This window comes from Stegostoma tigrinum, chromosome 9, assembly GCF_030684315.1.
Source record: "Stegostoma tigrinum isolate sSteTig4 chromosome 9, sSteTig4.hap1, whole genome shotgun sequence".
Classification (NCBI taxonomy): Eukaryota; Metazoa; Chordata; class Chondrichthyes; order Orectolobiformes; family Stegostomatidae; genus Stegostoma; species Stegostoma tigrinum.
The window spans coordinates 62,893,250-62,918,701 of NC_081362.1; the positions used below are offsets into that span (position 1 = coordinate 62,893,250).

The 25,452-nt window shown below is 42.9% G+C and overlaps 1 protein-coding gene across 7 annotated transcripts in view; it reads right to left on the reverse strand.

The window, feature by feature from the left end:
* The window catches only part of hhat (hedgehog acyltransferase), a 224,006-nt gene that overhangs the window by 86,288 nt on the left and 112,266 nt on the right, over nucleotides 1-25,452 (reverse strand). For 3 of the 7 annotated variants that reach the window (XM_059648592.1, XM_048536697.2, XM_048536695.2), the window contains one exon: nucleotides 20,716-20,860. The exons of 1 other annotated variant lie outside the window; for it this stretch is intronic. In XM_059648592.1, the coding sequence (XP_059504575.1) occupies nucleotides 20,716-20,860 (145 nt within the window). Of the gene's footprint in view, nucleotides 1-9,138; nucleotides 9,236-20,715; nucleotides 20,861-24,993; nucleotides 25,239-25,452 lie in introns of those variants that run through there. 3 more of the 7 variants (XM_059648593.1, XR_007248152.2, XM_048536699.2) reach the window with 3 other exon arrangements.

Sequence of the window (25,452 nt, forward strand, 5' to 3'; positions counted from 1 at the left end):
GTGGAAGAAAAATTGACTATACAGATACATAAACACCAACTAGCTACCAAGATATATGACCAATTCTCTCACGTCTCACCATACAAGGACAACACATCGACAATCGCACAAGTCAAACTGAGACGTGCCAGGGAATTCCTGGAGGCCTGGTGTTCCAACCGGAACTCCCATCAACAAACACATTGAACTGGACCATGTGTACAAACCAGAGAAACAGAACCGGAAGTAATACCAACCACCCCAGCAAACTCAGGCATATAAATAACAAACAGGACAGAACACCGAAGGAACACTGACGATGTTACCTAGCAGGGTGGCAAAATGTTTGCAACCAAACCCACTGGATCGGCAAGCGTGTCTATGACATCATCCACGACCTGATCTACAAATCTCAAAAACTTCAAAAGGTCCCCCTTTCCTGCCACTGAACGGAGCGTGAAAGCAAACAGAACAAGGCTTGCTTCTCGGTCTTTCCTTGCAGTGTCTTATTTTTCTTCATTCATACATGATATGTGGACACCTCTAGTTAGGCCTGCATTATTGCCAATCCCTACCTGCCAAGACAGCTGTTGACAGTCAACCAAGTCGCTGTGGGTCTGGAACAACACATAGGCCAGAAGAGGTAAGGGTGACAGATTTCTTTCCCAAAAGGACATTAGTGAACCAGCTGAGTTTTTGCAATAACAGACAGCGATTAAATCATTACCATCAGGCTAAGTTTTTATTCTACACTGAATACCAGCAATGGTCGGATATGGCCCTCAAGTGGGTTTCAGTTGCCTTGGTACCAGCTTTGCTGTCCGACATTTAGTTGAGGTAAAGATAGGAAGGTAAGTCTGGGCCTACATTGCACCCTCCCTCCCAATGAAGTGTCCTCTGTCTCTAAATGTGCCTTTAGGGAGGGTATTAAATTCCATCCAGCACATTTTACCTTGCCTCTGCAGTCTTTAGTTTTTAGTGCTAAAGAGGGATGTTTAGATTGAGATTGAAATGTGGCTAGGCTAAGATCTGTTGAATATTACTGATGAAAGCAATGGAATATGTGACACACTGTTCTTTTTAGCTGATCCAAATGCATCCCAATGTTTATCATTCTTTCACCATTAACACGCATATGCTTCTTTAGTTAGTTAAAGGATCTAAATAGGAAAAAATCCTTGCCTGACAATGAAGAATGTGGATTACCCTGTTAAGTAACTCTTACCACAGAACAGCATTGAAGAGGCTAACGATAGCTGATGAAAAGTTGGCTCGCATTTCTGTTTCACCTCTGTTTTCTACAGACTTGCCACAGAACCCAGGAGATCTAATTTAAAACCACACACAAATGTCACTGCAATCCTTAAAACCTTTATAGTTGAACCCCAGATACGCTGTGGTTAATGAAAGTCTTTTGATAGTGACTACACATTCCATCATTGCTAATTCATGGAATAGGTGACAGGTTTGAATAGGCATGGTATAAGCATCTTAGTTTTTTTGACTTTCAGCAAATGTATTTGAGCTGGAGGATCCCAGTGGAGATGGCACAAATATAAATGAGCATTCCTTCTTATATCAAGTGTTTTGCCAGCTTTTTCTTGGGAAAGGTAGCTTTCAGTCACCCATCATCGAAACTTCCGTTTGTCACACTATTAGAATCTATTTATAGTACATGGAATAGTGTAGGTTAGATGGGTTTCAGATTGGTATGACAGGTCGGCACAACATCGAGGGCCAAAGGGCCTGTACTGTGCTGTAATGTTCTATGTTCTATTTCAAAAACATAAGAAATTGGGGAAAAGTACACATTACAGCCACTAAAATCCATTTTCTCACCCACCTCCCACAATTCCCTGACAGAATACAGGACCTTCTACTGCAGTTAACTGCTACATCTTAGTCCACATACATCCTGTAAAATTAGTCATTTCATTGTACAAGATCTGCCTGGAAAAGTGATCATGTATAATTGATCGCTTACACAATCAACCTTATCTGGCTCCTCCCTCAAACCCACGTAAGCAGCTTTGCTTGAATTTACTATTCTTGTTTGGAACTGGAATATCTTGTCTCAAACTTAATTTGGAATTCAACTACATAAGATCACATCTGCCAAGCAGATCTTACACAATGAGAAAACCCAAACTAGTTCTGCAATGTGTAATTCCAGGAAGCTGTTGCCAACTTTATTTGTCCAGCCTACACAAAGACTAAACTCCCCCTCATTTGTCATATTGTCTTTGTTTCAAGCCCCAATAATTTCTTGCTTAATGCTCCGTCTGCCAGTACAATTAGTTAGGAGATTTATAAACTAAACCCTTGGTGTTTCTGACTTCTGTTGTTCCATATCTTCACCAATATAGTTTCCACTTCCTCATCTTCTGAGCCAAGATCTTTTCTTACTAATAAAAAAGAAAGAACTGCAAAGGCTGGAGATCTGAAACTAAAATAAAATGTTGGAGAAATGCAGCAAGCCAGGCAGCATCTGTGGACAGAAAAACAGAAGTAGCATTTCAAGTAAACCTTCTTTGTTAGGCACTTGACTCAAAATGTTAACTTCTTTTATACACAGATGCTGCCAGACCTGCTGGGATCCTCTAACAATTTTGGTTTTTGTTTCTTTCTTACTAAATTCCTTATGCTGTCCTTTAGTATCAGAGCTGTCCTTCTTCCTCTGCCATTCTGCCAATCTTTCCAAAATACATTTTCTTCCCAAACCATGGTCACCTTGGCACCATGACTCTGAACCTACACCAGTTATCTCTCTTTGTGTTACTATCTCATGTATGTTATTGCAAATGTTTCATGCACTCAGATGTTATTGTTTTACTCCAATTCATTATATCAATCTTACTCACTGATACTTTTGGCTGAATCTTATGTTTTTTCTACTTAGGTGTAAATTGCAACAAGTCTTCTGAAGGATTTATATCCCCCTGGAAGGCTTAAGGACATTTCTTGCCATGTCTTTTCAAACTTGTTTCATTAACTACCTAAACAGATCCTTCTAACCCCTCCATACGACATGCCATTCCATGATGCTGATGCAAAGGATGCCTGGTCTTTCTGTCGATGATATGCAACTCCCTTGACTATTTGAGCTGGCCCTACAGGACTGAGAGTTACCCACAACCTGGACCCTAGTCAGACAGATCCCTATCTGAGAGCAACCCATGTGGACCACAACTAAAACCCTGGACTGTATAAAGGTTATGTCCATGACTGACGATATTATGACTTTCTGACTGACAGCAGTCCCCTTGACTTACTGAGAAGTAGCACCACCAAGGTTCCAACATGGCTATTTGGTTGAATAAACATGCAGCATGTTTACTACGCAAGTGGTTTGCATGTGCCAAGTGTTAGACTGAATTCTTGATGTGTAATTTACAAAGAAAACCGCATCATCCCTGCATCAGTCCCCTACCCTGGCAAGGAGTTCATTACTGACAAGGTAAGCAGCCAGTCTGTGTATACTGTCAACACAGCAGTACTTATAGCTTTTGGCTTTAGGTAATGAGCCAAACTTCTAACAGGCAAGGTGAAGCATGCGATGTTGCAAGCATACAGGTTGGCATACACTGCAGGTGCTAACAGGCCAAGCAAGCAGTCCTGGGATGCAGCCTGGATCAAGCCAGGAGCTGGGTGCTTGTGCCTGCTAGAGAGGGTCCTTGCAGCTGCCTTACAATGTCCATTGCTAGGGTACCCTGCAATTCGGGCTTGCACTTCTGAAATCACCTACAAGTAGATCAGAAAGATACCATGATGGCTCTGACGGATTGGCGAATGCTGAATGCCGAGGTCCATGATTGAAGAGTGCCTGTTCAAGCTGTGGGCGCACTGCATTGTCTGAATACTGTGGACAGCTGGTCACCACAGCACAGGAAAATGAACTATTTGTTGCCAGCTGAATTTCACATGATGCACACCCCCTTGGTGCCAGTCTGTCTGCAATAATTTGTTCCCATTGCTTGAACAAGCAACAGTTTAAACAGCCCTTATTACAAATGCTGGTAAGTTGCTCTTAAAAGATTGCAGCAACATCTTCCACAATGCTTGATTTTTAAAAGCAAACTCCATGCTTGTCTTTTCTCTTTAGTTTATAACTCTTTCTGGAACTCTGCATTGTTAAGAAATCTTGTGACTCCTTACTTCACAGTTAATTCACATCACTCAACAAGTTTATATCAATTTTTATATTTCACAGGCACCTCCTTCCACCCTTCTTAATTTAACCCCAACTCTTCTCTGAATTTAATATTTCGAGGTTACTTTAACAGTACTGACTGCCTTGAATTTCTGTATTTTTCATTTCCCAAGGAGTAAATGCAGGCACTGTGAAGGCAGTCTGTCAGCAATAAACAAAAAGCATTTGGTTCATTGCCAGAGCTCCTTAAACAGCTGCAACGGTGTTTTCAATATCCATTTCTGTGCATGCATGCTCCAACAGGCAGCCAGCCCACTCTGGGGTTCGGGATAGATTCTGATGGGAATCTAAGTCAGCAGGAGTCTCACAGTTCCATTTCCTGATGCTGAAAAAAAACCCACGATAATGCCAAAACCAAGACTTTTTTTTAAACTCTATCAGGAGACCTAACAAACGCTAATCAATGAGATAAACAGTCATTCTGAAAATGGCTGATAAAATCTAATAAGGATTAATAAAATTAAGACGGAGTTAAGATTTTAAAATTGTGTCAAAGCTACACAGACCTCGGAGACTTATTTGGAAGTAACAGACTTAAACAAAGGAATTCTTAGAAATTGATCTAGGGTACTGTTGTCTCATTGAGGAGCATTTCGAAACTTTTTAAAGAGTCTAAGGTCTTGAATTATCATTTGTTTGCATTAATATCCATTAAACACTACGAGTGTTACCAGAATATTTTGAATCTGTAATAATTTGTGCATGTCTAAGGGTATGGACATGGTGCTGAACAGGTCATGGATTCAAAGGTCTATAGCACAGAGAAAGGCCCTTCGGCACATCGAGTCTGTGCTGGTCAAAAACAACCACGAAGCTATTCAAATACTACTTTCCAACACTTGCATGCTTTGGCATTATTAATGTTCATCTAAATACTGCTGAAATGTTATGATGGCTTCTACCAGCCTTACAGGTGGTGAGTTCCACATTCTCACCATCCTCTAAATGAAAGATTTGCTTCCTCGCATCCCCTCTAAATCTTCTGCTCCTTACCATCTACCTTGTCCAAGCCCCACATAATTTTATCTCTTTCATAGCCCCAACCTCAGACTTCTCTGCTTCGAGGAAAACAACGCCAGCCTTTCCAATCTGTCTTCATAACTAAAAATCTCCAGCCCAGGGAACATCCCGCTAAATCTCCTCTGCACACTCTCCAATGCAATCAAATCCCTCCTACAATTTGCACTCCAGAACTGCACACATTTCTTTAGCTGTGGTCAAACCAATATTTTATACAATTCCAGCATCAGTTCCCTGCTCTTAAACTCTATGCCTCGGATAATAAAGGCAAGTGTCCCAAATGCCTTCTTAACCACTTTACCTACCTGTCCCGCTATCTTAAGGGACCAGTGGACATGCATACCAAGGTCTCTTTGATTCTCAGTGGTTCCCTACCATTCATCACGTACTCCCTTCCTAGATGGATGACTGCTGAGAAAGCCACCTATTGCCCTTGCTGCTGGGCAGGGAGCTGTATCCTGCAGTGCTCAGTTCCTAGGAAGGTTCACTGGTTCACAGGATGGGCAAAAGATCTCGCAGATCTTCCTTTTCACATTAAGCATATGTGTCTCAGTACTTTTGTAGGCAGCACATCAGGCACCTGCCAAACTCAGAAGATTCTGACAATAAATTATTGACTTACATAGATAACTAGAAAATCAATACGACAACTGATGGACAAAATAATTTTTAATCTGAAAAGGAATACATTCAAGCCTTGGAGATAGTAGGAACTGCAGATGCTGGAGAATCTGAGATAACAAGGCGTAGAGCTGGATGAACACAGCAGGCCAAGCAGCATCAGAGGAGCAGGAAAGCTGACGTTTCGGGCCTAGACTCTTCTTGTTATCTCACATACAAGCCTTGTACCTTTTCTGAATTTAGTTGGATCTTAGTGAACCTATAGGTTCCCTTTGTTATTTTCATGGCAACACTTTGGCCATAATCGACTCACCAAACATTCAGCGTCTTTTTCTTCTGTAGTCCAGATTATGATCACTTAAAATCTGGCATTGTTGCATTTGCCCTCATGAGTACAAGATAAAACTTTGACAATGTTTGTCTCTTCTTCCAGATTTTCATCTTTTTGTTTCTGATTTCCAGGATTTGCAACTTACTTTGCATTGTATACACAATGATAGAATATGTTCATTTTAATTATTAAGGGATAAATCCAGCGCTACAATTGATGTTCACAGCAGTTAGTTTCTGAGTTGTCATATTTTTGGAAGTCCTTAGGTATTGATTATTCGTATCCAATTATTTATGAAAGTTCACTCTTTTCTGCAATTTTCACATGGTTGCATGGATTTTCTGTATAGATATATTTAAACAAACATTTCTGGTGAATTGCATTGCATGGATGGTGGTCATGTGGACTTTTTCACCTTTGTGGCCTCTGTCAGACTATTATTCAGCATGGGATTTCCTCCACTATTTCACAGTAGACTCACTAGTGAAGACATCTGAGCAATCTCAAGATGGAGGAAGACTTCAATGTCAACAATTTAGGTCTTTCTTAGCTGAAAATGACCTTTCCTGCTGACAAGACTCAACTACATAATAGCATATAATTGGCTTTGTCTGCACCAAACAGCAGTGTAATGTCTTCTGTTTGCAAAAATCTCAGTAAGTAGTACATCAAGTGGAAACATACAGATGGAGACTGTTTTCAGCAATAGAAAAACTATTCTATTCTTCATACCAAAATGATCAATACCTCAGCACTATTCTTATAAGGAACTGTTGTTTAGGAAGCATTAATGACTAAAGGAAGTGAAACATTTTTTTCTATGGAATAGCAATCAAACTAAGTAACACCAAGATAACAAGGTGTAGAGCTGGATGAACACAACAGGCCAAGCTACATTAGAGGAGCAGGAAGGCTGACGTTTCAGGCCTAGACCCTTCTTCAGAAATTCTGAATTTCTGAAGAAGAGTCTAGGCCTGAAACGTCAGCCTTCTTGCTCCTCTGACACTGCTTAGCCTTCTGTGTTCATCCAGTCCTACAGCTTGTTATCTCAGATTCTCCAGCATCTGCAGTTCCTACTATCTGTAATTAACACCAAATTTGTTGACAAGCCTGAGCTCTTGAAGAACACAATTCACATTACAATTGCTCACTTTAACTGTCATGAACTGCAACAAGGATTTTGACTACATAACCAGTCAGATCAGAAGCTTGCCGTAGGGCAGCTAGATGAGATGCCTGACCTCGATTCTCCCTCCTCATCTCCATTTCCCTCCATTTCCAAGAATCTATCAATTTCAGTCTTGAACATACTCAAGGACCCAAGCAGCCACAAACCTAAGATACAGAATTCCAAACCTTCACAACATCAAACTTCGAAATTTTTCAGCTCAGACAACTAATTGTTTATGTTTCATTATTATTTGGAAACTCGGGTTCTAACATGGGCAAAACCACATGTAACTTTAAGTTTAAGTTATATTTATATATTGTGTTAAGAAGGGGAAACATAATTTTAATTTCATTTTTGAGTTCTGATGTTCTGGTGTGAACATAAGTTGTAGCACTGGTTTTATATCTTAATAGCCTGAAGTTTCTTTGCATGCATTTAAAGGAGGTCTTCTTACACAAAAATACAAGTGAATAGTTTTGAAAAGATGCATACAAGAGAAAGCTGTATTTTTTTCTCACAACATGCTCTTTTAAGACAGAGGGGGACAAAGAAAGAAACAATTATTCCTTTTAGAAAGACTGAACCATATAGAAGATGACTGTGCAGGTTTGTTTTGGAGGGATACAAGCTATTTGGGGAGTCAGAGGCCTCTAAGATCAGCAGTTTAGTATAGCAGTCTTCAAAATAGTCAGGCAGAAAAAAATCCTGAATGACTTAGAAGTCACCAATAAATAAGGTCCAGAAACAGAAGGTCTAAAGGGTCAAGAACAGACTTTCTACAAGGCTGTTAAAGACACGAGTTTAAGGAACATATGTTGAGTAGTAAGTCAGCTATCAGCAATTTGTTTACGGGTGTTATGAAGGGAAATTACTTTAAGGAGACAACATCAATTGAATGCAGAAGCTTGCCAGAAAAAAATCAAGTTTCGTCATGCAACTAAACAAGGAACTTAAAAGTAGAAACAGGATGACTCCACTAAAATTTGATTATCTGTAAGTTTGTTGATGGTACCAGGGTCAAATCCTTCATTTTTATTATGACTATTTTCAAATTGTTCTTACATAGTTTGAAAGAGGCTTTTTTCTTTTGTGTAATAAACATTGTCATTTCATTGAAGATTTATTGGCAGCTTCTTGTGAATATGATCAGTGACTAACCACAACTGCAAACAGATTGCAAAAATAAAACATGTGGGTTATCAAGTCAGGTGCTACTCTGGGCATTTGATTTTTTTTTCAGTATTACTTGCAGCTGAGACCTTAAAAATCCCTAATGGTGGCCTTTAACCTGAGACCATGTTCTCTATTTTTAGATTGGTCAACACAAGAAACAGCTACTCAGCCTCTACTTTGTCAAACCCTCTCAGAATCTGAAGTTTCAATGTCATCACCATATATCCTTTCAAATTCAAGTCAGTTATTTGATCTCACCTCATGGAATGTCCCAAGAATGAATCTAGTTGACCGGCAGAGCACATTCAACAGCATAGGCATCTCTGAATCCCCTACCATCAGCATTCTGGGGTTTACCATGAACAGAAAATTGAACTAGGCAGGCCATATAAATACTGTGGCTATAATAACTTGAGGCTTGAACTTTACAGACAATAGCTCACTTCCTGGACCCTTGAAGCTTGTCTACCGTGAGTACAGCATCAACATTCTTCCTAATCTGTTGGTGGCTCAAACTCTGACAGGTAAAAATTCTTACTTGAAGAGATCACAATAATGGTGAGTATCACTGAATTCCACATTGCTTGAAATTTCAGCACAGAACAATGGAAAGGGGATGTGGGAAGGTTGGACATCCATCTACGCCATTCCCTCATCTTAGTCTGTACTTCAATCCTTCAAACCCTCCGAATTGAGTGCTGTTTCCCGTATTCAGGAGGAAGAGGCCAGCCTGCCAAAGCAAGCAAACACAGATTGAAATGGTTGAGGAAGCAAGCAACAGGTGTATGGTTCTCCAGACCTCGAGACAGTGCCCCAAGAGCCAAAAAGGAGACTGGCATCTCATTCTCAGGTGTCATCCACCATAGTCTGATTCACCCAACATTCTCCTGCACGACACTGCTCAGATCAACACGCCTAACAGTTCCACTTATTTCCCTGCCTCCAGGTATCTTCTCACAGTCTCGTCGAACAGTCAGCATTGACCCTCAACCTATTGACTCCTGTGTTGTAAGCCAGATCTGCCAGCATAGTGTATATGTTGGTTTCTACCAGAACCATGTTGGAAGCATTGGATTGATTTAGTCATCAACCCTTCTTGCTGGTATTAGTCTCAAACACAATTTTCCCCACGGGATTGAGTACAGTCACTGTAATTTTATGACTGTTTAAGTGCCCTATTAGCAATTCTTTAATCCCATCAAGACATGATCTAAAATAACTGGATCCCTGCTTGTTTGCATAACATTGTCCTATAAACCACTTAGATGCATTTCATCAGCTACAAGCTACTTTTGCCAATTAGTTTATCCAATTGATATAGACATTTAATTTCCCAAGACAAATGAAGTTGCTGAAGCTATGGTTAGGAAGCATGTTGGTTGTCCCTTAAGGCCTACAAACCTCTATTACATTCATTGTGGTCACTGGGGGTGAGGATTCAACATCTAGCTACCAATGCTGGCAGCACTCGAACAGGATTGTAACAGAACTGCTATCCACATGACTTTATATAAAATAGATATACTGCAATGATACTGGAATGAAGGTCAAGGTGCTGATTACTCCGTTTTATATAATTTTGGGAAGATTTCACAGTAGTATAGGGCTGAATTTTTGGGTCGCGATGGAAGTGGGTGGGAAGTCCAGTGAGCACATAAAATGTAGGTTTCCTGTCAACATCCTACTCTGAGATAATTTCTCAAAGGCGGACTTGTTGGCAGAAAGCGGGTCGACGATAAAGTTGTCATAGATAAAGCCTCCACATAATAGACCATAGAAGGGAGTGGCCATTGCTCTGGGTAGGCTTAGAGGAATGCTATGCCTGTCAACTTCTGGTGTTATCATGGGCAGTCTTGTGGAGAAAGTAATGATGATGCCACCTGCTAAGGGCTTTTGTTATTTTAGAAAGTTAGACAGAAACCATAAGACAACAAGACATAGCAGCAGAAGTAGGCCATTCAGCTCATCTAGTCTTGTCTGCCATCCAATGAGATCATGGCTGATCTGCTCATCCTCAACTCCTCTTTGCTACCTTTCCCCATAAATCTTTCCCTTACTGATTAAAAATCTGTCTATCCCAGCCTTTGATGATCCAGATTCAAAAGCCTCTGGTCCTAGATTCTCTCACAAGAGAAAACAATCTTTCCACATCTACCCTGTCAAGTCACCTAAGAATTTTTGTATCATAAGGTAACATCTCATTCTTCTTTATTCCAACAAGTAGATGCTCAATCTACTCCACTGTTTCTAGTAAAACTGTTCTGCCATACCTTGTAACAGCCTAGTTAACATTCTCTGGACTGCCTCCAATGCAGGCACAGCTTTCCTTAGATAGGTGACTTAAAACTGTTTGTAGTATTTGACCTGGGGCCTGAATAGTGCCTTGTATAGTTTCAACAAAACCTCCCTACATCTATACCCCACGCTCCTTGTATTAAACACCAACAATCCATCTGACTTCTCTATAACCCAATGAATTGGATGATGGCTGTTTGATACTCATGGACAAGGTCTCCCAAATCCTTCTGTTCTGTAGCTTTTTGCAGTCTTTCTCCACTTAAAATAATATTCAGCTCCTCTATTCTTTCTGCCAAAGTGCATAAACTTGTTTTTTCCCACATCGTATTTCAACAAGTTTTTGTCCACTCATTTCGCTTGTCTTTATCCTTCTGCAGAATCCACGTCATCCTCACTACTTGCCTTCCCACCTATTTTCCTGTTATCTACAAACTTGGCTATAACATATTCACTTCCCTCATCATAAATCATACTGATACCTGTGGAACAGCACTGGTAAAGATTGCATCCTAAAAATGCTCCCTCCTCCCAACTCATTCCCTTCTATTAGATAACCAATCCTCTATCCATGCTAATATACTTAACTCTAGCACCATGGGTTCTTATCTTATTAAGGAGTCGAACATTTGGCACATTATCAAATGTCTTCTAAGAATGCAAATATAATATATCCACTGCTTTCCATTTACCTAACCCGACTGTTACTTCCACAATGAATTCTAGTAGATTTGTCAGTCATGAGTTCACCTTTGAGAAGTCATGCTGACTGTGCTGCATCTTATTATTCATTTGCAAATGTTTTGCTATTATATCCTTTATACCAGACTACTACTATCAATAACAGAAGTTAAGCTAACTGGCCTACAGTTACGTGTTTTCTTTGTACGCTAGGGTGCATCCATCAGGTCCAGTGGATTTATTGGTCTTAGCTCCCTTAGATTTCCTAGCACTTTTCTAGTAAGTCTTTATTTCTTCTCCTCCTTTTGTCCTTTATATGCTTTGTAATTTTGGGATGCTTTGGGATGCTACGCTGTGACGTATTATGCAATATTTATTTCAATTTCTTTGTCATTTCCTGATTCCCCATTATTATTTGCTCGAGCATCATTCTCAAAGGGGGAAGTCGCACAACATCAGTTTATAGTCCAACGGGTTTATTTGAAATCACAAGCTTTCATACCATTGCTCCTTTGTCAGGTGACTTCACCTGCAGTAACCTGTTCAGTGATGCCCAGTTTGGGTTCCACCAGGGCCACTCATCTCCTGACCTTATTACAGCGTTGGTTCAAACATGGACAAAACAGCTGAGTTCCAGAGGTGAGGTGAGAGTTGACAGCCCTTGGCATCAAGGCTGCTTTCCACCAAGATGGCATGAAGGAGTCCTAGCAAAACTGGAAACAATGGGTATCAGGGGAAAACTCCCCAGTGGTTAGAGTCATACCTGATGCACAGAAGGACGGTCATGGTTGTTGGAGGTCAGTCATCTCAGGACATCTCTGAAGGAGTTCCTCAGGGTAGTCTTCTAGGTCCAAACATCGTCAGCTATTTTGTCAATTACCTTCCCTCCTTCATAAGATCTGAAGTGGAGACGTTTGCTGATGATTGCACAATGTTCAGCACTGTTCATGGCTCCTCAGACACTGAAGTAGTTCATGTTCAAATACAACAAAATCTGGACAATATCCAGAGGTGGGCTTATAAATGGCAAGTAACGTTCGTGCCACACAAATGCCAGGTGATGACCAACACCAACAGGAGACAATCAAACCACCTCCCCTGACATTCAATGGTGTTACCATCATTGAATTCCCGACTATCAACATCCCAGGGGTTATCACTGAAACTCAACTGGACTCACCATATAAACACAGTGGCTACAAGTGCAGAGCAGAAGCTAGGAACACTGCGTCAACACCTGTCTCCTGAAAGCGTGCCAACCACCTACAAGACACAAGTCAGAAGTGTGATGGAATACTCCGCACTTGCCCGGATGAGTGTAGCCCCAAAAACACTCAAGAAACCTGACACCACCCAGGACAAAGCAGCCCGCTTGATTCGCACTGCATCCACAAGCATCCACTAGCATCCTCTACCTCCACCACCAACATTCAATAGCAGCAGTGTGTACCATGCACAACATGCACTGGAGGAATGCACCAAAGAGACTTGGATAGCACCTTTCAAACTCACAATCACTTCCATCTAGAAGGACAAGGGCAGCAAATTCTTTGGGAACATCGCCACCTCCAAGTTCCCCTCCAAGCCACTCACCATCCAGACTCGGAAATATATCACTGTTCTTTCACTGTCGCTGGGTCAAGATTCTGGAATTCCCTCCCTGATGGCATTGTGGGTCAACACACAGCAGGTAGACTGCAGCAGTTACCATGACCTTCTCAAGGGCATTTAGGGTTGGGCAAGAAATGCTGGCCAGCCAGTGACGTCCACATCCTCACAAATGAATAAATTTTAAAAATGGCATCTCCATATTATTCTTAAAGGGCCCTATCTCCACTTTAGATTCTCTCTTCCTTTTTATATTTAAAGATGCTTTTGCTGTCAATCTTGACATTGCTTTAGTTCCCAGCTTTGATCGCCATGTGATAATGTCACTGTAATGGCTATAAGATCATATCCATTATCTTGTATTTTTGTTGTTAATTCATTAACTTTATTCCAAATACGTTCAAGCAAGGAGTCATTAATTTTGCCTTTTTACCATAATTTCTCCCTTTTGATCCTATTCATTGCTGTTTTTCTATGTTTATATACTCTGTCCCTTCCTGTCCCAGTCTGTGTATCATTGTCCAAATAGCTGCACTGTAATTCTGCTATATCCTCTTGCTTTATAAGTCTATATTTCCTTTCTTTCCCTACATTTCCTATCCTAACAATGTCATTGGTGTTAATGTGGATGAGGACTACTGGATCCCTCTTGTACCTCTCCAATGATCTTCTTCAGCCCCAAAGAGGCGTCCATTATCCTGGTGCTAGGCAGGTAACTCATGCTTCATGGCTGCTGGAATAGTATCTATCCCCCTAAATATACTGTCCTTTACCACAACCACAGTCCTATTTCCTTCCCTCACTTATGGCTTCCAGTACTAAGATGCCTTGGTCAGTTTACTCATCCTCCCTTCAGCGCCTTGTACAGGTCTCATCTGTACAGCTTGCAATAACCTTGTAACTCCTGAAAAACTGTAGGGGCTGGGGCTCTCAACTTTAACCCCCAAGATCCTCTTACTAGCCTCACCCGCAGTCACATGTGCCTGTCTCTGACCACAAATCAATTTTCAATTACCTAATCTGAATGCTGTGACCACCTTTTGGATCAAAGTGTCCAGGTAACTTTCCCTCTCCCTGATTGACACAATGTCTGCAGCTCCAGCTCCTGAACTTGGATCTGACGCTCCTTGAGCAGCAGACAGTTACAGATGTGTCTACTCTGGATCACATTTGTGTCTGGCAGGTTCCACATGTTGTAGCAACAATTCTTCATCTGTGTAGGTGTTTCCAACTTGGGGCACATATGTAAAAAGACATTCTCCTTCTTTTCCTGTGCTGCTGGACATCCCATTGGCCTTCCAACTTTGAAAGCTGCTTGTTTTCATAACTGGATGGCAATCCCACAAAGGTCTATGCCCGAAACGTCAGCTTTACTGCTCCTATGATGCTGCTGGGCCTGCTGTGTTCATCCAGCTCGACACCTTGTCATCTCAGATTCTCCAGCATCTGCAGGTCCTACTATCTCATGGCTGCTAATTGATCAATTCAGGTAAAATCATAGTCGGGATATTATCACCCGACATTATATGGACTTCTGAACCTGGGAAAAATTTCTGCTCCTCATAGCAGCCATTAAAATTATACCTGCAACACCTGAGACATAATCACTTTGTGAGATTAATAAGATGTTATTGAAGGAACATGCCATGTGTATGGATACAAGCTGTACCTCAGAGCTAACTGAGTTAGCTGCATGAAAATTAAATAGAAATCTCCCTGGCAAACCCTTTTCCAGATGATATATCAACAGTAGGTTGCAAACTCATGACAGCAATTGCAGATGAACAACATAAAATTTGATAGCAGCAGATTCAATGAATTGAAATGACTCTCAGCAGTAGAAAAGCTAGGACGATCACAAGCGAGTTCAGCAATGACTCCATTAAAGTGAACATGGCAGTTGTTACAGCAGATAAAGTTGTTCACTAGCTTTACCTGGACACAAGAGAAAATTCTAACCATAGTAATACGAGAACAAAAATACCGAACTCATTTGCATTAATACGATCTAACCTGGGTTTATGCCATAGACGCCCCGCAATATGAAAAGGGCCATTTGATCCAACAAGTCCACACTGACTTTCTGAAGAGCATCCCAGCCAGACCCATCCCCTTACCTTTTCCCTGCATTTTCCCATGGCTAATGCACCTACACATCCCTGGATACTGTGGACAATTTAACATGGCCAATCCACCCAATTTGCAAATCTTTGGATTATGGGAGGAAACCCATGCAGACATTCGGAGAACGTGCAAACTCCACACAGTCATCCAAAGTCATGAATTTGAACTTGGTCCCTGCTGCTGGGAGGCAGCTGTGCTAACCATCAAGCCACTGCGCCACCCCAATATTAGATTGCTCAACACGTCCAAATTTGAAAATGGTATCAAGACTGAAATCTGCAGCTGATCTCAATATCATCCTATGTGACTAGAGTACCTTCAAAAGGGCTTTTGTGGTGCAGTGTCAGTGTCCCTTCCTTTGGGCCCACGGTCCACATTAAAGTCTCACCTGATCTGGACTTGTGTCATAACATGTCCAACCATGTGGACAAAAATAACTAAAATACCTTGGATTCAATTCACTGGCTGCTTGATTTGTTCAACTTTTGTAAGATTCCCAAAATACAGCATCATAATCATTTTAAAACATGGTTAAGTGCCTAAAACTCTCCAAATATTCAGATTAACTTCTCTTTTGCATCAAACTATTTGAACACCTCATTGAACTGCTTTTCTGTCCATTACAGAAAGCTCCCTGTTCCAGAACATGCAGATTTCCTCCCTGAAAAGAATACAATAGCCAACTAATTAATCTGTCCCAGCATACAGAACATGGCCTAATAACTGGAGCTGTCATCGATGTGTGAGGTGCTCTCATACTTAATCATTGAATTCTTGTGGAGAAAGTTTTTGATAAGATGAAAGATGCTCATCTTTTGAGCTCTGATAAACTTTGTTAATGAATTGCCATTCATTTATGGAGGTATGCAGTAAAAAAGGCAATGAAATAGATAGAGTAGCAGAGGGAATTTCAAGTACTTTAATATTAGCTGTGATAAATTCAGTGTAAAAGGTACAGAAGGCACTGAAATCTACAAATAATTTAAGAGCCAGCAATATTGCAGCTCAACATGAGATAGAACCATTTCAGACTGAAGTTTCAGGAGTGAAGCTTGCCAGGTGAAAAGGGTATCAGTGGGAAAGCAACTTAGTCTTGACACTGTGATAATGGATTCTCCAGCATCTGCAGTTCCCAAGATAATAAAATGTGAGGCTGGATGAACACAACAGGCCCAGCAGCATCTCAGGAGCACAAAAGCTGACTTTTCGGACCTAGACCCTTCATCAGAGAGGGGGATGGGGTGAGGGTTCTGGAATAAATAGGGAGAGAGGGGGAGGTGGACCGAAGATGGAGAGAAAAGAAGATAGGTGGAGAGGAGAGAATAGGTGGGGAGGTAGGGAGGGGATAGGTCACTCCAGGGAAGACGGACAGGTCAAGGAGGTGGGATGAGGTTAGTAGGTAGGAGATGGAGGTGCGGCTTGGGGTGGGAGGAAGGGATGGGTGAGAGCAAGAACAGGTTAGGGAAGCAGAGACAGGTTGAACTGGTTTTGGGATGCAGTGGGTGGAGGGGAAGAGCTGGGCTGGTTGTGTGGTGTAGTGGGGGGAGGGGACGAACTGGGCTGGTTTTGGGATGCAGTGGGGGAAGGTGCAGTGGGGGGAGGGGACGAACTGGGCTGGTTTTGGGATGCGGTGGGGCAAGGTGCAGTGGGGGGAGGGGACGAACTGGGCTGGTTTTGGGATGCAGTGGGGGGAGGGGACGAACTGGGCTGGTTTTTGCCATCTACAATCCGACCCCAGCACCCAAGACGGAGAGAACACGCTCACCGTGACTCCCTTGTTCGCTCCACACTGCCCTCCAACCCCACCACACCCGGCACCTTCCGCTGCAACCGCAGGAAATGCTACACTTGCCCCCACACCTCCTCCCTCACCCCTATCCCAGGCCCCAAGATGACTTTCCATATTAAGCAGAGGTTCACCTGCACATCTGCCAATGTGGTATACTGTATTCATTGTACCCAGTGTGGCTTCCTCTACATTGGGGAAACCAAGCAGAGGCTTGGGGACCGCTTTGCACAACACCTCCGCTCGGTTCGCAATAAACAACTGCACCTCCCAGTCGCAAACCATTTCCACTCCCCCTCCCATTCTTTAGATGACATGTCCATCATGGGCCTCCTGCAGTGCCACAATGATGCCACCCGAAGGTTGCAGGAACAGCAACTCATATTCCGCTTGGGAACCCTGCAGCCCAATGGTATCAATGTGGACTTCACCAGCTTCAAAATCTCCCCTTCCCCCACTGCATCCCAAAACCAGCCCAGTTCGTCCCCTCCCCCCACTGCACCTTCCCCCACTGCATCCCAAAACCAGCCCAGTTCGTCCCCTCCCCCCACTGCACCTTCCCCCACTGCATCCCAAAACCAGCCCAGTTCGTCCCCTCCCCCCACTGCACCACACAACCAGCCCAGCTCTTCCCCTCCACCCACTGCATCCCAAAACCAGTCCAACCTGTCTCTGCCTCCCTAACCTGTTCTTCCTCTCACCCATCCCTTCCTCCCACCCCAAGCCGCACCTCCATCTCCTACCTACTAACCTCATCCCACCTCCTTGACCTGTTCGTCTTCCCTGGAGTGACCTATCCCCTCCCTACCTCCCCACCTATACTCTCCTCTCCACCTATCTTCTTTTCTCTCCATCTTCGGTCCACCTCCACCTCTCTCCCTATTTATTCCAGAACCCTCATCCCATCCCCCTCTCTGATGAAGGGTCTAGGCCCAAAACGTCAGCTTTTGTGCTCCTGAGATGCTGCTGGGCCTGTTGTGTTCATCCAGCCTCACATTTTATTATCTTAGTCTTGACACTATTTCATCTAGATTGAGAATTTTTAATGGAGAAGGATAAAGAGGGCCAAAATTTAGGAGAAAGCCAAGTGCTGCCCAGCCGTCTCTTAGAGTCATACAGCACGGAAACAGACAAACAGACTCTCAGTCCAATCCATTCATGCCGACCAAGCTTCCTAAACTAAACTGGTCCCATTTGCTTGGTTACCTCTCTGAATCTTGCCTATTCACATAGCTCTCTAAATGTTTTAGATATGTTGTAATTGCAGCTGTCCAGCCCTCTCCTGCTGCTCCAAGGAGGAGTCCTTCCTCGAGCTGGAAGGATGTGTCTAGGAGCTAGGGTACAGCTACATCTGTTAATCCACATCCCACCTCTCAGCCTGTTGTTCCTGTTAGCCGCCTCGTCAGCCAAGGTCCAGACTACACATGGGAGGCTATTAAAACAGCACTGAAGCTCGGGGCTTCACTACTGCAGTCCTCTTCCAAGGCCTCATAATCTGAGCCCCTTTAATCACACTCAGTACTGGATATAATTCAGGCCACTGAGTCCTGGATCATACAGCATTTCTGTCAGGCTTCCAAAAGTGCCATTTTTTGAGACTTGCTGCCACTTTGTCACTTCAGAATGACTTAGGGTGCCTCTTCACACATGCATGTTTGTCTGCAGCATTTGTAGCAAATTAGGAAAGTAGAGGTGCATGGAAAAATACTGACAAGCTATTAAGGAAACCTAAAGGTACTTTGTAAATTCGTGAAAAACGAGAAAACCGAAGAAAGAAAACAGAGCCAATAAGAGTGAAAAGGTAGTTTGTGTGCCCAGGTGAAAGTCATCACTCTGGGTATAAAATGCTCGTGAGACTACAGCAGGAGATCTATATACAATTCTGGTCACTGCAGTGAGCAATGATAGAACTGAATTTGTTTTAGAACAAGAGGAGGGAAAAGGGGTGATTCAGTTGAGATATAGAAGGTTATGACCTAGATACTGTGTAATTTCTGCTAACAGAGAGGACAATAACCACAGGAGCTGACAACAAAATACCTGTCACTGGCAAGGCTATCTACCCTAATGTCTACCTCTCGACTAATTGACTAGCTGTGTGCTTTATTTTGCTTGTCGACAAAGAGGAGAGGTGAATGTTTGGCTTGTATGAAGAGAAGGGAATGGCAGGAGTTGTGGAAGGTGATTGTGAGGCATGAATGAGTGAGAATGCATGTTGGCTGTTCAGATGGAGTTGTGGGACACAGAGAGAGAGAAACAGAGACAGAGACACAGAGAGAGAAAAAGTGTGTGTGTGTGAGAGAGAGAGAAAGTGCAGGAAAGGAATGAAAAGAGCTGCAAGATGTGTTGTCCCAAACACCACTGTGCAGGGTAATAAAATGTGAGGCTGGATGAACACAGCACGCCAAGCAGCATCTCAGGAGCACAAAAGCTGACGTTTCGGGCCTAGACCCTACATCAGAGAGGGGGATGGGGTGAGGGAACTGGAATAAATAGGGAGAGAGGGGGAGGCGGACCGAAGATGGAGAGTAAAGAAGATAGGTGGACAGAGTATAGGTGGGGAGGTAGGGAGGGGATAGGTCAGTCCAGGGAAGACGGGCAGGTCAAGGAGGTGGGATGAGGTTAGTAGGTAGATGGGGCTGCGGCTTGGGGTGGGAGGAAGGGATGGGTGAGAGGAAGAACCCGTTAGGGAGGCAGAGACAGGTTGGACTGGTTTTGGGATGCAGTGGGTGGGGGGGGAAGAGCTGGGCTGGTTGTGTGGTGCAGTGGGGGGAGGGGACGAACTGGGCTGGTTTAGGGATGCAGTAGGGGAAGGGGAGATTTTGAAACTGGTGAAGTCCACAGTGATACCATATGGCTGCAGGGTTCCCAGGCGGAATATGAGTTGCTGTTCCTGCAACCTTCGGGTGGCATCATTGTGGCAGTGCAGGAGGCCCATGATGGACATGTCATCTAAAGAATGGGAGGGGGAGTGGAAATGGTTTGCGACTGGGAGGTGCAGTTGTTTGTTGCGAACTGAGACAACCTGTCTCTGCCTCCCTAACCGGTTCTTCCTCTCGCCCATCCCTTCCTCCCACCCCAAGCCGCACCCCCATCTACCTACTAACCTCATCCCACCTCCTTGACCTGTCCGTCTTCCCTGGACTGACCTATCCCCTCCCTACCTCCCCACCTATACTCTCTCCACCTATCTTCTTTACTCTCCATCTTCGGTCCGCCTCCCCCTCTCTCCCTATTTATTCCAGTTCCCTCTCCCCATCCCCCTCTCTGATGAAGGGTCTAGGCCCGAAACGTCAGCTTTTGTGCTCCTGAGATGCTGCTTGGCCTGCTGTGTTCATCCAGCCTCACATTTTATTATCTTGGAATTCTCCAGCATCTGCAGTTCCCATTATCTCTGACCACTGTGCAGGAGATACCTGGGAAAGTCAGAGTGACAGGCTTGACATCTGAAAGTGTTACATTACTCAAGTTGTGTGTCCTCCTGAGATCGTGATTCTCTTGGTGCACTGTTTCCAGGTTGGAGGAACTGATTTCCTGTAACTGACTTCCTTGGCCATGTCTATTCCTGCCCACCTGGTCAAAGTTTCAGTGTGCATTGTGTTAAAGTCTACTAATCATAGTTTAGTATTGATGAGAAAAGATACATCTGTTGAAGCTTTTTGCCTTTCACTCACCAGGAACGTTCAGTGAATACCAAAGTAAAGCAACACCACTACCTTGTAAAAATGTTCTGTTCCAATAGATCTTTCCTACTCGATTCCCACAGAGAAACAACAGATTGGATAAAATAAGCAGAGTTGTGGCAACACTTGCCAAGGCAGCATGAGCCCGACGCTGCATTCTGGCCGATAAGGACCTTTCCTGGAAAAGAAGGAAAGTAGGTACAATGCATAAGGTAACAATAAGTGATTCTTTAAAAATCAATTAATGTTTATTATCTTCCATTGCTTCCCCCAAACCAGTTATACAAAATGCATAAACTGCACACTTTCTTAACATGTGTCTGATGCTATTTCATAACCAGCCTTCAGGATATAGCATTCTCACTGGTTCCCTAAAACTTTCCCTTTCTTATTGCCTGCCAAGGCAGTTTGACCCTGTGACCAAGTCCTGTTGGATCAAAATGAACAATTTATCATTAAGAAGATGGAATCCAAGCCTGGGTATTCCAGCACTGCTCTAATAAACCACATCACGAGTAGGATACTAAAACAGAAACTGCTGGAGAAACTCAGCAGGTCTGGCAGCATCTTTGGTGAGTAAGCAGAGTCCCAGTGACCATTCTTCAGATCTGAGGATGGGGTGGGGCAAGGTGCAGGGGTGGAGAGTAAGAAGATAGGCTGAGATAGAGTCCAGAGACAGAAAAAGACAGCTAGAGAAGCAAAAGCATGGATAATAGTATACTCCTGAGAAAGAAATTCTGATAGTGGGGATCATAAGTAGGTGAAAAAGGATTAGCCGTGCTGAAAGCAGCCTATGTGATGACAAGGTCTGGGGTGGTGGTGGCAGTCAGTTGGGTGATGGGGTTGGGGGTGGTGCTGTGTATAGTTTAGGGACATGGAAGATGATCCTCAGGTCTTAATTTATTTTTACCTTGATATTGAGTCTGGAGGCTGCAAGGTCTCCAAGCGGAAACGGAGATGTTGTTCTTCCAGCTTGTACTGAGCCTCACTGGAGTACTTTGGCAAGTCCAGCTAGAAATGCTGTCCAGGGAACATGCTAAAGCGTTGTAGTAGCAGGCAAGTGGAAGCTCAGGGTTATTTTTACGGAGACCATAGGTGTTCCACCCTGCATTTTGTTTCCCTAGCATAGCGGAGACTACACTGTAAGCAGCAATGACAGCAAACAAGATTGAGTGAAGTGCAGGCAAATTGCTGCTTCATCTGGAAGTTACATCTAGGACCTTGGATAGTGGAGGAGGGAGGAAGCAAATGGGCAGGTGTTACATCTTCTGCAATTGTATGGGAAGGTGTCATGGCGGTGGGGGGGGCAGGGGGTTGGCGTTGGAAGAGCAGGAGGAGTAGACCGGAGTGTCCCATTAGGAGTAGTCCTTGGGAAGTGTTGACAAGGGAGGGGAAGAGGCAATGTGTCTGATGATGGCACCTTACTGGAGGTGGTGGAAATGGTGACTAATAACTCTGGACATGAATGTTGGTGAGGAGGATAGTGAAGGAAATGAGGACCTTATCCGTGTTTTGGATGGGGACAGAACAGGTGGTGGCACAAGTGCAGGAAATAGGTTGGACACAGCTAAGTGGTCTATTGACCACAGTGAGAAGAAATCCTCAGATGTCAAAAAAGGTGGACGTTTCTGAGACTCCCCTGTGGAAGGTGCAATCTCAGAACAGAAATGGAGAAACTGGGAAAATGGAATGGCGGGTAGGAGGGTGTATCGTTCAGGTAAATGTATGAGTTGGTTGGGTTTGTAGTGGATATCAGTGGCCACCTATCCCTAGAGATGGAAACAGGGATGCTGTGGAACGAAAGCAGGGAGTCAGAGATGAACCAGGTGAAGGTGCCAGCAGGGTGAAAATTTCCAATGACGGCTTCTACACTCACCCCTACTCTCCCCTCCCACAATACCTCTCCAGGATCTACATCTAAAAGATCATAAGCTGCCACTTTTGCCACCTTCAGGAGATATCTACCACTTGCAGAACTTTAAACTTATTTGTATTTGAAACTTTCTTTTAAAATTTACTCACTTATGTTTTACAATTAAGAATACAACCTCTGTGAGCAACATGTGAGAACATAGGATTAAGAAGCTGCATCAGGTCATTCTGCCCTCTTAAGCCTGCTCCATTATTCAATAAAATCATGGCTGATATTGTTGGGGCCTCAATCCCAATTTCCTGTCTGCCCCACATAACTCTCTCAAACATCTTAAATCCTCAGTCTTGAATAAATTCAATAATAGCCTCCATCATTTTCTGGGGAAGAGAATTCTACAGACCAACAACTGTCAGAGAAAAGAATTGTCAACTCTGCCTTAAAAGGGAGACCTCTTAATCTTTAACAGTGACACCATGTACAGCAGATTCACAATAAAATGCACTTTGCATCATTTAATGTCTCTGCCATTATACAATAGTGTATGGTCCAACTCATCCTGAATGCTGCTCCAGGTAAACCACTAATATTTACAAAATAGCAATACATAGCTAAAAATAAGGGCTTAGCGCACTTTCTTTCAATCCTACTCTTCCTTGTTATCCTGTCATTATTTAAGGAGAACAGTACATGGTTAACACTACTTTAGTGAATATTTTGCAGTAATTGAGCAGAAGTTGATACAAATCCAAAAGATGCGACTCATTTGAAATCCTTGTTGAAAGGGCTCTTGCAGCTCAATGGTAGTGTCCCTACCTCTGGGTCTGAAGGACCAAGTTCACAGAAATATAGAAATTAGGTGCAGTAGGCCATTCAGCCCTTCTAGCCTGCAATGTGATCATGGCAATCATGCAATTTCAGTATCCATTCCCGCTTTGCCTCCATGCACCTTGAGCCATGACCAGCTCCCTCTTAAATATATCTAACAAACAGACCCTAACAGCTTTCTGTGGGAGGGAATTCCACAGGTTCACAACTCTCTGAGTGAAGAAATTCTCAGTCCTGAGTGGCTTACCCCTTACTCTTAAAACTGTGACCCCCTAGTTCTGGACTTGCCCAATATCAGGAACATTCTTCCCACATCAAAATTTTATATGCTTCTATGAGATACCCCCTCTTCTAAATTCCAGAAAGTACAGTCTTCATATGTCAGTTCTGCCTTCCCAGGCATCAGTCTGGTCGACCTTTGTTGGGTTCACTCAATAACAAGAATGTCCTTTCTCAGACTAGGAGACCAAAACTGCACACAATACTCAAGGTGTGACCACACCAAAGCCCTGTACAACTGCAACAAGACATCCTTACTCCGATACTCAGATGCTCTTGCTATGAAGGCCAGTATGCCATCAGCTTTCCTCACTGCCTGATGCACCTGCATGCCAACCTTCAGCGACTGGTCCACCATGACATAGTCCACCTTGCATCTCACCTTTTCCTAAACTGCCATCATTCAGGTAATAATCTGTCTTCCTGCTTTTGCCACCAAAGTGGATAACCTCACATTCATCCACATTATATTGCATTTGGCCACACAGCCAGTCTGTTCAAGTCACCCATCAGCCTCTTAGCATCCTCCTCAATGCACACACTGCCACCCAGCTCAGAGTCATCTGCAAATTTGGAAATATTGCATTCAATTCCTTCACCCAAATCATTAATGTATATTGTGAACTGCTGGGATCCCAATACTGAACCCTGCGGTACCCCACTCATCACTGCCTGCCACTCTGAAACAGAACCATTTATTCCAACAGAGATAATGGGAACTGCAGATGCTGGAGATTCCAAGATAATAAAATGTGAGGCTGGATGAACACAGCAGGCCAAGCAGCATCTCAGGAGCACAAAAGCTGACGTTTCGGGCCTAGACCCTTCATCAGAGATCTCTGATGAAGGGTCTAGGCCCGAAACGTCAGCTTTTGTGCTCCTGAGATGCTGCTTGGCCTGCTGTGTTCATCCAGCCTCACATTTATTCCAACACTCTGTTTTCTGTCTGTCAAAGCGTTCTCTATCCATATCAATACATTACTTCTGATACTATCAGCTTTAATTTTCCTTACTAATGTCAAAAAATTATGTGAGATTTGGATGGAAATTGCAACTTTTTAGTGTCAACTTAAGGACCTTGTTCGATATTTTGCCTGATTTTCCCAAATTTCTCACCATAGCCCACAATGCTCTGGGTCAAAAAATTTCTTTTAAAGGATTTTAATTGCATTATTTTATTTTCAAATACTGCACAATCATTTCACAATTTGAAGTTTATTTCTGTCATACAAGTGGAAAAACATCTACAATGACAGGATTATTTAATATAAACTTTCAGTTGCTGCCACATCTGACCAGCGGCTATGTAATGTAGTAGCATACTTTTATTGAATGCTGATCTGTAAACTTTAGATCCATTTTGGTTCTGGCATTTTATGTCTGTTTATAGGTATCTAAGCATTCATAATATCCATTTCAGCAACTAAATACTAACATATTCTCGCACAGAATGTACAAAGTTGAAATATAACATGTTGGAAAATTCCACTTGTTAAGCACAAAGGGTTAAAATGCGTTTCGGCTTTTGGAAAGCATAAAATTAACCCTTCATCTTCTTCATCCTTACTGTCTGTTGTTTCTAGGCAAATAATAAGAAAGTGACAACTGTTTCATATTATTTAATGTTCCAATCATCATGTATCACTGTATTATCTGACTCAAGAACATCGTCACACGAAAATCACTCATGCTTACAAAATAAACATTGATTAAACATGACTTCTGATCTTATTTTTCTATTTAATATCATGGCGTTACTAATAGAACAGTTGCATATAGTTAGTGCTATTTTA